Here is an 11,730-nt window from a genome sequence, read left to right on the forward strand (position 1 = left end):
ACAAAACCATGAGGCCATGTGTCTTATATATTATATAAGAGGTGAGCTCGTCACACCTGACGTTGTAAGCTCATAAACTCTCCACAGATCACCGAAGACAACATAACGATTCTGTTCTATCACCCTGCAGGTTTCATACATCTCTCAAGATTTCTTAATCCAACCTATGAAATCTCACCATCCACTCTTTAACCTCAGTAAGACACCCAGCAATTAGTTTCTGATAGCAGTAACTTACCATCGATCTATCTTCTATAGCCCCATATCTTTATATAAAGTTCCACTTTCGCAGACGACATGAAAGAAAGGAGCTATATTGAGAAAATAAAATTTAAAAATAGTTAATAAATATGCTCAAGGGAAAAATTGGAATTTACTATATACTGTTCCTGCGCGCAGGAGGCGGAAACATAAGTGATAGCATTCACTGAATAGCACTGCAGTGCTTCTTCAAGATTTACAACCTTAAAGCTCGAGAGAGCTACTGATTATTTATTTGGAAAATGGAAACGATACATCCATGGATGTTTCTGTGCATGTATCTTTGTCAGTACTGATCGGTGTTTACTCTTCAGGGTGGGTCTGGAATTGCCAACTGTGGAAGTGAGATATCGGAATTTGTCTGTGGAGGTGGAATATGAAGTTGTTCATGGAAAGCCCCTTCCTTCTCTTTGGAACACCCTCAAAACTGCATTTGGGGCAAGTATCTTTAATTCCTTCTTCTTCTCTGTTTAGCATCAGCTAATCTTTCAGCATTAGAGAGTCACTGCTCAAACACTTCGTTTTTAAGGAGAAATATAACTTGACTGAGTTTGCCATAAGATGACAGGAGCGGCAAGAGTGCAGTGGATGAAAAATAAAAATTGAAACTTCGAGTCCACCATGCACTATACATTAATTTATTGGGTTTGACTTGGTTTTTGTTTTTTTTCCTCTCGCTTGCATGTTCTGGTTCTGATAATGAAAGAAATAATTTCTATCGACAGGGTATTGCAAATATTACGGGATGCAAGTCGGTACGAAACAAGATTAAAAATTCTCAAAAATGTCAACGGCATCATCAAGCCCTCAAGGTGCAACACATAATAATGCATCTGTCCATGACGTTTTTCCAACGGTTTTGATCAGTACTAATTTCTGCAACGAGGAGCAGCTATCTTATGATTAATATTTATGGGAGTTCATACATGAACTCACTTTCCGTGCAGGATGACTCTCTTGCTTGGTCCTCCAGGTTGTGGGAAGACCACTTTATTACAGGCACTTACAGCGAAGCTTGACCAGTCCTTGAAGGTCTCTTACTTGTGCATAAAAATCCATGCCATAAAACAACAATATGAACCATCTCTGTAAAACTGTCACCTACTATGAGAATGAACTGGGAAATTATGAACGAAAATAATGATGAAATCACAAATTGTTTATACATATGATATAGAACAATAACTGATTTCCATGTTTAGGTCGAGGGGGAAATTTCATATAATGGTTACAAACTCAATGAGTTTGTTCCTCAGAAGACATCAGTTTACATAAGCCAATATGACCAGCACATTTCTGAAATGACTGTGAGGGAAACCCTCGACTTTTCTGCTCGTTGTCAAGGCATTGGGGGCAGAGCAGGTAGGTTTGCTCCACATCTTGTAATGGAAAACATATCTTAGAGACTTAAACTGATACTACAGCTGTTTACTGCTGAAGATATCATGAAAGAAATCAGTAGAAGGGAGAAGGAAGCTGGTATTGTCCCAGAACCGGATATAGATACCTACATGAAGGTAAGAGCTAACTTAAGAAACAAACTAACTCCTTATCATGATCTCATATTTGAGGAAGCTTGGTTCCTACTTTCTGGTAGCAATCTCAGCTGACAATCTCTTCGAACAGGCAACTTCAGTTGAAGGATTGAAAAGGACTCTCCAGACGGACTATATCTTGAAGGTGATTCTCTATACAACAAAGGAAGTTTCAAGGCGAAAGCTCCTATCCTCTCGATTGACTACGGATTCTATTCTTTGTGGCATTACAGATCCTTGGACTGGACATATGTGCTGATACAATGGTGGGAGATGCAATGAGGAGAGGAATTTCAGGTGGTCAAAAGAAAAGGCTAACAACAGGTTGTGTGAATTGCAAAGTTTAAATAATTAATACTTGTTGAGGAACCTTGCTGCTAATTGTGTTTAAGAACATTGACGATCCTCTATTTATAGAAATAATAAAAAGAAAAAAGCCTCTGCTGGAGATTTGTAGAGCACTAGAGCTAGGTGTTACAGGAAATCCATTTCTTCGGATATTAAAATCTCTGTTACTCTCTTCTGCCAGGGGAAATGATAATTGGTCCAACAAAAGCTCTCTTTATGGACGAAATATCCAATGGCTTAGACAGCTCAACCACCTTCCAGATTGTTAGGTGCATGCAACAATTGGCACACATAACAAAATCAACCATGTTGGTTTCACTTCTTCAGCCAGCTCCCGAGACCTATGATCTCTTCGACGACATTATTTTGATGGCAGAGGGAGAGATAGTATACCATGGGCCTCGAGACAACGTTCTGGAGTTCTTTGAACATTGTGGTTTTAGGTGCCCACCACGTAAGGGCATTGCTGACTTCCTCCAAGAAGTATGTAACCTTGCTTAACTCATTTCACATTACAAGAACATTTGCCCCAAAATGCTTTTCCAGCGGGACATTTTTTTGACTTATCCGCAGGTAGTTTCTGAAAGGGATCAAGGACAGTACTGGTATCATAAACAGCAACCTCATAGTTATGTTTCTATCGATATGCTTGTAAAAGAATTTCCATGAATTTCATGTGGACAGAAGCTAGAAGGGGAGCTCTCCAGGCCTTTACAGAAATCTGAAAGTCATAAAAATGCTCTGTCATTCAGCATCTACTCCTTGAGAAAATGGGAACTATTCAAAGCTTGTATGGATAGAGAATGGCTGCTTATGAAGCGAAACTTGTCTCTTCATGTATTCAAATCAGTACAGGTAATGACTAATTGTGACTGGATCATCAACATATTTTTACCTGACACTCTTAACTAATCAGCAGGTTGTTATTGGGTTTTTCTTCATGCAGCTCGTGGTCACTGCATTAATTACAATGACAGTGTTCATACGTAGTCGAATGAATATTGACATGGTTGACGGCGACCTATACATGGGTTCCTTGTTTTTATGCTCTAATTAGATTAATGTGCAATGGGATTACGGAATTGTCATTGACTATACAAAGAATAGAAGTTTTCTACAAGCAAAGGGATTTCTACTTTTATCCTGCGTGGGCTTATTCTGTTCCAGCTGCCATTTTAAAGATTCCGTCTTCATTGCTAGATGCATTTCTTTGGACAGCTCTTACCTATTACGTTATTGGTTTCAGTCCTGAACCAGAAAGGTGTTTTGTTGCAGACAAATGTCATTTCTATTATGAAAACTATATTCTTTTCTAACTCTAGTTGTTTTCAATGACTCTCAGGTTTTTCTACCACTTCTTTCTTCTGTTCCTTGTTCATCAAGCGTCTGTATCAATGTTCCGTCTGATTGCTTCCATAGTTCGGAATCCATCGATTGCATCAACATTCGCTCTTTTCATTATATTAATCACATTTCTATTTGGTGGATTTGTAATTCGACAACGTAAGCCCTTTGGTGACTTTTAGCACAAGGTTTGCATAAATTAGCCATTTAAATCAAACGCTTTCTTTGCTGCAGCTTCTTTACCTTCTTGGTTGAGGTGGGGCTTTTGGCTCTCTCCACTGGCATATGCGGAAATCGGTGTATCTTTAAACGAATTCCTTGCTCCGAGGTGGCAAAAGGTGAAATCCGACTTCTACTTTGGTTAAATTCTCGATAAATACTTGTTGCGGTGGTTGTTCACTGCTAATTGTCTCTTGCAGGTTTCATCTTCCAATATTACATTAGGTCAGCAAATTCTCGAAAGCCGGGGACTGTACTTCAATGAATACTTCTATTGGATACCTTTAGGAGCATTAATTGGATTCTGGATAATTTTCAACATTGGATTCACCTGCGCCCTCAGTTATTCAAAAGGTAAGTTTCATATTATCATGCGGATGGATAACAAATTGATTCCTCATGCTCATCTATATAAACTTGAAATTTGCAGCCCCTCGGAGATCTCGGACCATAATTTCTCAAGAAAGGCTCTCCAATATTCTAAAGAGAAAACAAGATTTGATCGACTTTCCTCGCGCTGAAACACCAAAACCTGCCGCAGAAATAGAGAAAATCAGTAATAATTATTTGCTGTTGCCATTTATTTGATATTCCTTGAAAATGATGGATATTAATCAACAAACAAAACAGATGAACTCTCTTTTTTCTATTTTACTGCTATATCCATAGTGATTTCATCTGTTTTGCAGAAATGATTTTGCCTTGCGAGCCCATAACAATATCCTTTCAGAATGTGCAATATTTTGTCGACACTCCTAAGGTAAGTATAACTCATCAACACTGGACTTCCTTGGCTGGTAGTTATAGTTGATGCTTATTGATTTCCATGCATGTGTCACTCAGATATTAAGAAAGCAAGGTCTTCCACAAAAAAGGCTGCAGCTTCTTCATGATATCACTGGTGCCTTCAGACCTGGGATTCTTACGGCATTGATGGGTGTTAGTGGAGCTGGAAAAACCACACTAATGGATGTTCTTTCTGGAAGAAAAACTGGTGGCATTATTGAAGGCGAGATAAGAATTGGAGGGTACCCTAAAGCCCAAAAGACGTATGCTAGAATATCTGGTTATTGTGAACAAACAGATATTCATTCTCCACAGATTACAGTAGAAGAGTCAGTAATGTACTCAGCTTGGTTGCGGTTGCCAGCTCAGATTGACAAAAGGACAAGATCTGTAAGATGCCTAATTTGAACTACTAGTGTTGTTCGATTGTCAATTAATGACATTTTCTGTAGCTGAACACAAGATTCCAGCCTGAGAAAACCAGTTGAAGTCTTAAGCTCAAATTGAAAAATATATAGAATAAACAGTGACAAGATCAGTGTTCTCATTAACAGAAAATAATTGATCTTTAGATATTAAGTGTTTTGTTGTGAGACCATCTCTAGTGCGTGTTCAGGGGTTCTTCTCACATTAGCATTTGGTAGTAGCATACACACATAAATACGCATTATCATCATTTCTTTCTGCAGGAATTTGTAGCAGAAGTTATTGAGATGATTGAGCTCGGTGAAATCAGAGATGAATTAGTTGGCATCCCTGGTGTTAGTGGTATATCGACCGAGCAGCGAAAACGGCTAACTATTGCCGTAGAACTTGTTTCTAATCCATCTGTAATATTCATGGATGAGCCCACCTCTGGTCTGGATGCCAGAGCAGCTGCAATCGTCATGCGAGTTGCAAAGAACATTGTTAATACAAACAGGACAGTTGTGTGCACAATTCACCAGCCAAGTATTGATGTTTTTGAGGCATTTGATGAGGTAATTGAACATGTACACATGAAAATATGCAGTAAGCAATATCAAAAACGAATCTTAGCAATCTGAAAACTTCAGTGAGCTGCCTGATTTCTTGCAGGGTGAGAAAAGCCATTGATTATGGGTCACATGCAAACGATTAAGCATAAAATGTGTGATCAATCAGAAGTAAAATTTATTTGCACTCTAAGTGGTTAATTAGGAACTGTCAGTGCAAGACTAATTAAATTTCTTGATATTACTTATGGTCCTTTAATTTATCAAAAATAATAATTCTTGCAGCTCATTTTGATGAAACGAGGAGGACAAATAATATATTCTGGAGAGCTGGGTCAGAATTCAAGTAAGCTTATTGAGTATTTTGAGGTAAGCATCCATGCACATGCAATGATTGACTTCCAGGTTCATTGTCTGTTATGTGTTTTCCCTGGCATTCTAGTTCTTTCAATTCTTCGTTAAAGAACAAATTAACAGAAATAGAGTTGAAGAACTGATATTCATGTCTATATAAGTGTAGTTCTGTAGGTAAATATGTTTCTATGTATGAGCAATATCTGTCAAAGAATTTTGGAGACCAACCTACTTTGCCTATCTTATTCGTTTATTATTTACTCCTTTGCGTACATATTTGCATGCAGGGCATTCCTGGAGTTCCCAAAATCAAAGAAAATTACAACCCTGCAACATGGATGTTAGAGGTTACCGGTTCTTCCATGGAAGCTCGACTTGGTTTAGATTTTGCAAATCTCTACAGAGACTCCCATCTCTTCCAGTAAGCTTAACTATATATATATATATATATATATATGAACGGGTGGAGCACTATGTAGATTGCAAGTGTTGCATGTTTGACAAAAGTTTCGTTGTCATTTGAAACAGAAACAAAAGAAGTATCGGGCAAGTCATATGTTTTTGCTTGATGTAGGAAAAATGAAGAGCTAGTTGCTAGACTGGGCCTTCCAGAACAGGGTTCGAAGGAATTGCATTTCTCCACCCGATTTCCACAAAATGCATGGAAACAATTTAAGGCGTGTCTTTGGAAACAAGAAATGTCCTACTGGAGAAGTCCAAAATATAACTTGGTTCGGTTGATATTTATCATCGTGTCTTCTTTGATATTCGGAGCACTTCTTTGGCAAAAAGGACAGAAAATGTAAGCTCTCTACAGTCGAATTTATCAGCAATGTTAATGCTTGAATATCCCATAGAAAATGCTAACTAGTGATTACGCTCCTTGTTCCGAAGAAATGATGAACAGGACTTCTTCAACATACTGGGATCTATTTTCATCTTTATTCAGTTCGCCGGAATAGCCAACTGCTCGTCTGTTATGCCATTTGTAGCCACTGAACGCACCATTGTATACCGGGAAAGGTTTGCTGGAATGTACTCTTCGTGGGCGTACTCATCTGCACAGGTCCGAAGATAGTACCAGAAAGATTTAGCATTAACGTCCATGAAATCAGTCAATATAAGATTTTAGAACTTGCAAACTCTAACATAAACTTGTTGTTACGAAAGTGCAGGTGGTTGTAGAAATTCCATATATATTGCTCCAAGCTTTGCTGTTTCTGATAATTACATATCCAGCAATAAATTTCTACTGGTCAGCTTACAAAGTATTTTGGTACTTCTACTCAATGTTCTGCTCATTGCTCTATTTCAATTACCTGGGATTGCTGCTTGTCTCATTGACCCCAAATGTCCAAATGGCTTCAATATGGGCTAGTTTCGTTTATACCACGACGAATTTGTTCTCAGGCTTCCTTGTACCGGAACCGGTAAGCCAGCTACATAATTGATCATCACCCGAATTAACTAGTCTTGGATAAGTTCAACTAGCACCACCATCTTCAAGCTGCACAATAACCATTCTGAGTATATACACTAATTCTAATGCTTCACTTTCTTTGTCAAGACAGTTGTTGTCTTAATGTGTAAACCAGGAACTCCCCAGCCTTCTGTTTTTTTTTTTTTTTTTTTTGCCTTCACAACACTATTGGTAACTATAAATTTGTATTTGTTGCAGCAGATGTTTCTTTTTTTATCCTGAAAGTAATGTTCAATATCTCTCACCCAAATACATGTATCTTGCAGATAATGCCTAGATGGTGGGCTTGGGGCTATTGGATTTGTCCAACTGCATGGTCCTTGAAAGGCCTTCTTACTTCACAGTACGGTGATATAGAAGAGGAAATCACAGCTTATGGAGAGCGAAAATCAATCAGTTCCTTCTTACGAAGTTATTTTGGGTATAAACATGATGATTTAGGTGTTGTGGCCATTGTTCTTCTTGCTTTTCCAGTTTTCTTTGCACTCGCTTTCGCAATTACCATAGCAAAACTGAACTTCCAAAAAAGGTAAAGATGGTTGCCAGCCACTAATATTCAACTTCGATTTTCAATTTTAAGACCTCAGGCTCTCCTATAAAATTGTACATGAACTTATTCCTCGTGTATTCTTCGGATGAGATACAATAATTTGGGTTGAGTATACCAAGGTTCATTGAGTAAGAGTGATGTCTTTCAGATTCATTTTGAAACTAACCATGATAAATGGGACAAAATTCAATAATATGTTAATCTAAATTCAACACTCATTTTAGAAACAATTAATTTTAAACATTTTTTAATTGTAGAAATTGATGTAGACTCCATGTGCTTTTAAAATAATTTTAATAACTAGACAATAAATTTAATCATGACATTGTCAAATTTAAGTTTAAGTTTATTTTACGTGTCTCTTAATTTATGGACTGACGTAAGCTTAATAATGTAAAATTATGTTAACTAGTTTTCGTCGTGATTTTTGCTAAATTAACAATGTTTTGGCTAAGACTTGTTTTTCTAAAAGATAGATGGACAAGTCTCCTATTTATTTTTAGGGGTTGATATAAAAAAAATTTATAAAGATAAACTAAAAAAATAATTAGAATAATTCATGACAATTAAAAATGATAGATTTAAGAGAGAAATACATAGTAAAGATGATTTTTCATCAAAAAAAAAAATAGCAAGGGTAGTGTCGATCTTCTCTTGGATATAACTAATCTCTTACTCAAGATTCTGAAATCAATATTAATTTTTAGGATTTTTAGTGATTTTTATTTACCAAGTGACGACTTCATTTCTTAAATATATTCTATTTAATTTTGAAGAGTCACACCATTGTCATTGTGTGACAGCATAGCAAATCAACTAAGAACCTTAGGGTTGAGCCTGATTGTTTGTATTTATTCTCTTATATTTTATTTATTTATTGTTGCTATTTTTTGTCTGTGTAGTTTTCCTTGTAATTATTTCCTTTGGACTCCTAATTATTTTTGGAATAGTTATTCATATTGTTTATTTATGTTTATGTTATTAAATTGTCATATTTATTTTCACCTGATTAATTGTATGTATGTGTGTGGGTGGGTAGGTGCGTGTGCTATTTATTTAAATTCTTCACACACTTCAGTGAAAACCAATAATAAAAAAAAACTATAGATCCAAGCTCGTCCCATTTAGGATTAAAAAAGGAGTTTCACGTGGCTGGTGTAATTTATGTCTAGTGATGCTCACTTGGAATTTTTCTTAGCTTGGGACTCACCCTATAAGTGGGGTATCGTGGAATTATTCTCATATTTGGATTGTATAAGGTTAAGAGGTCAAGTTACCTCACTGATAATTGATTGCCAATAGGATTTGAGTCCAAGTTATCATACCATATGAAGCTTGAAGAAAGAATGTTGAATGTCCTCCGGTTGCTAGATTGTTCGAAGATGTTTTCCTCACAAGATCATATTGAATTCCAAAAACAATATGAAGACATTGCTTAATTGTTTAAGATTTTGGTGTAACACTCGTGTTTCCAAGTTTTGAAAGGGTTTTAGATACCGAAATACAGGTATTTCACCTTTAACACTGTAAACATGACTCCCACCTTTGAAGAATATAATTCTCTCTTAGACTATCTAAAATCAAACTCGGTGTGCTTCCATAGGCCAAAAAACCAAGCTTTATAAAATTATGCTTGGTTGACTAAAATTGATCGAAGAATGGTAGATGAAAAGATAACCAAATGGGGTTTCAGTGAAGGCTGGTTGTGGAACACATTGTAACCTATATTCAAGAAGAGATTGCATGATTAAAAGAATGAGATTTGTTTGAGAATTTTAGCTTTGGGAATCCATAGTCTAATTCTTTTCCCATCGGTAAAAGGTATGATCAACCTTGAAGTTGTTGATGTTTTTAAGAGTATAGTTACTTTTAAAGTTAATCCAGCAACATCAGATTTAACTGAGACCTTTTAGCCAACTAGAAGCATACTTTGATCATGGTGTGGAAAAAAAATGGTTATTTCATCCCAGTTATAATAGCAACAAAAAGCCTTTCAGGAATTGCAAGCCAAGTTCAACCATTTACATAAGCAAAAGAAAGGACAAAAGTGTAGAATGATAAAGAAATGGTAGAAAGCTCTGCTAACATAAGCAAAAGAAATGACAAAAGTGTAGTGTTGCAGCTCTGCTAACATGGTGTTCTGTTTGAAGAAAATGGGGGGATCTTTCTTTCTTCAGCTCACTACTAAGTGGATAATACTGAATGGAGATGTTCTAAAATCAATCAATAATATGATGTAGACTTGGCTGGATAACGTTGATGTGTGGATGGTTCACTACTCTATTATGGTAGGGTGAGGCTCTTTCCCCAATTGATTTAGGTATTCTTTAGCTACTGCAACTTTGGGTTCATTGGAAGGCCTCTCGAAGTTAATGCAAAGGATCTCTTTGCCTGCTGATTACACATGAGGCTTTATCCTCATGGTGCTTGATTTTGCTCCTACTGTGAAGCATTGTTGAATCTTGTTCATACCTGCAGATCATTATTGTGATTCTGCATAGCATAGTTCAACCTGCTGAGACTTTGTCTGGATGGGTGAGGGTCTCTCCCCATAGTGGCTATATGCCTCTTGTTCCATATTGGTCTTCTGCAGGTCTATTTTGGCTGCCCTTTTCTTGGGCTCCAGTGAAGACTACCCCCGCTATGCTATCTATGTTGATACCATGGACTCCATCAATTTGGGTGAGGCTCTCTCCCCGAATTCCTGGGCTACTGTTGTAGCGTTCTCTATTGCAGCTCTGCGAGCATAATGGTTCGATTGAAGGAAATTGGGGGATCTTTCCTTCTTTTGTTCCCTTCTCAGTGGAGAATGCGGGATGGAGATTGTCTAAGTATCAATCAGGTTGACATTGTGGTGCTGGGTTGGGTCTTCCAGTAATGATGTGCAGAAGGTTCATTATTGTATGCTTGGTACAGAACTTTGCTTGGGTAAGGCTCTCTCCCCAAATGCTTTGTCTTCGTGCCTACTGCTGTACTGGAACAGCTGGTCTATGATTCTGGCTGGTTGGCCCGGGCTTCCTTGATAGTAGGGCTGGTTGGTGTGTGCATATCAAACTGGGTCTGATGTGGATATCGTATGGGACTTAAATAGGTGCAGGTTTTCTTGTCTGCTGAGGCTTTGTCTGATGGGTGAGGGTCTCTCCCCAAAATACAGACTATATGCCTCCTTGTCCTTTATTGGTTTTCTGCAGGACTGTTTTGGTTGCCCTTCCCTTGGGCTCCTAAGGAGACTACCTCACATTGTGGTGGCGGTTTGGTCTTCTGATAATGATATGCGATTGGTTCATTATCCTTGTGTTGCTTGATCCAGATATCTGTTTGGGTGAGGCTCTCTCCCTAAATGATCTGCCTTCCTGCCTGTCACTGTACTGAAGCAGTGGGTCTCTTTGTTGACTCCTTACTTTGATATCTGTTGTTGTTCCGGAACAACTGGTATGCTCAATGGACCTTGTCTTTTACTTGTTCTTGTTGATGGATAAAATGTTGTTGGCATTCTTGTTCTTGAAGTGATACTGTCTAATTCAGCAAGCTAGCCTCTCTAGATAGTTGTTATAAACCCTAATAGGTTGGGTGAGGCTCTCTCCCCACAAGGTTGCTGGTTCGTTGTTGCTACTTACTAGTGCAGGACTGGTTTGCTGGAGCTAAGGATAGCCGGTTTGTTAGCCGGTTGGTTGATAAAGCTCATCTCCACTGCTGCTAAGGTGATGGCAGCTTTGGTTAGGCTTCTTTCGTTATATCTCTCGTGGGAGCTGTGTTCACTATTAGGGGCTGCTGGAATCTTTGCATGGTTTTGCATGGTTTGCATGTCTCATGATTGGCTAGCTCTTCTGTTTCTTCAGTAGTTGCATGGGGTTCCTACCACGTGATGGCTTAGCTTTG

General features: G+C 37.8%; 1 protein-coding gene across 1 annotated transcript; it reads left to right on the forward strand.

Annotated features, from left to right (window-relative positions):
• The first annotated feature begins 1,192 nt into the window (after window positions 1-1,192).
• On the forward strand, window positions 1,193-8,024 carry LOC118036259 (pleiotropic drug resistance protein 3-like). The gene is given in 20 exon segments (XM_073407482.1): window positions 1,193-1,293; window positions 1,464-1,623; window positions 1,702-1,778; window positions 1,888-1,941; window positions 2,030-2,120; window positions 2,326-2,627; window positions 2,718-2,999; window positions 3,091-3,183; window positions 3,185-3,405; window positions 3,487-3,647; window positions 3,723-3,826; window positions 3,908-4,060; window positions 4,608-4,883; window positions 5,183-5,473; window positions 5,753-5,836; window positions 6,109-6,242; window positions 6,396-6,623; window positions 6,716-6,887; window positions 6,997-7,251; window positions 7,568-8,024. Coding segments are annotated over 20 exon segments (3,489 nt in total). The 5' UTR covers window positions 1,193-1,209; the 3' UTR covers window positions 7,835-8,024.
• The last annotated feature ends 3,706 nt before the right edge of the window (window positions 8,025-11,730 follow it).

The sequence above is a fragment of the Populus alba genome, chromosome 2 (genome assembly GCF_005239225.2).
Source record: "Populus alba chromosome 2, ASM523922v2, whole genome shotgun sequence".
Classification (NCBI taxonomy): domain Eukaryota; kingdom Viridiplantae; phylum Streptophyta; class Magnoliopsida; order Malpighiales; family Salicaceae; genus Populus; species Populus alba.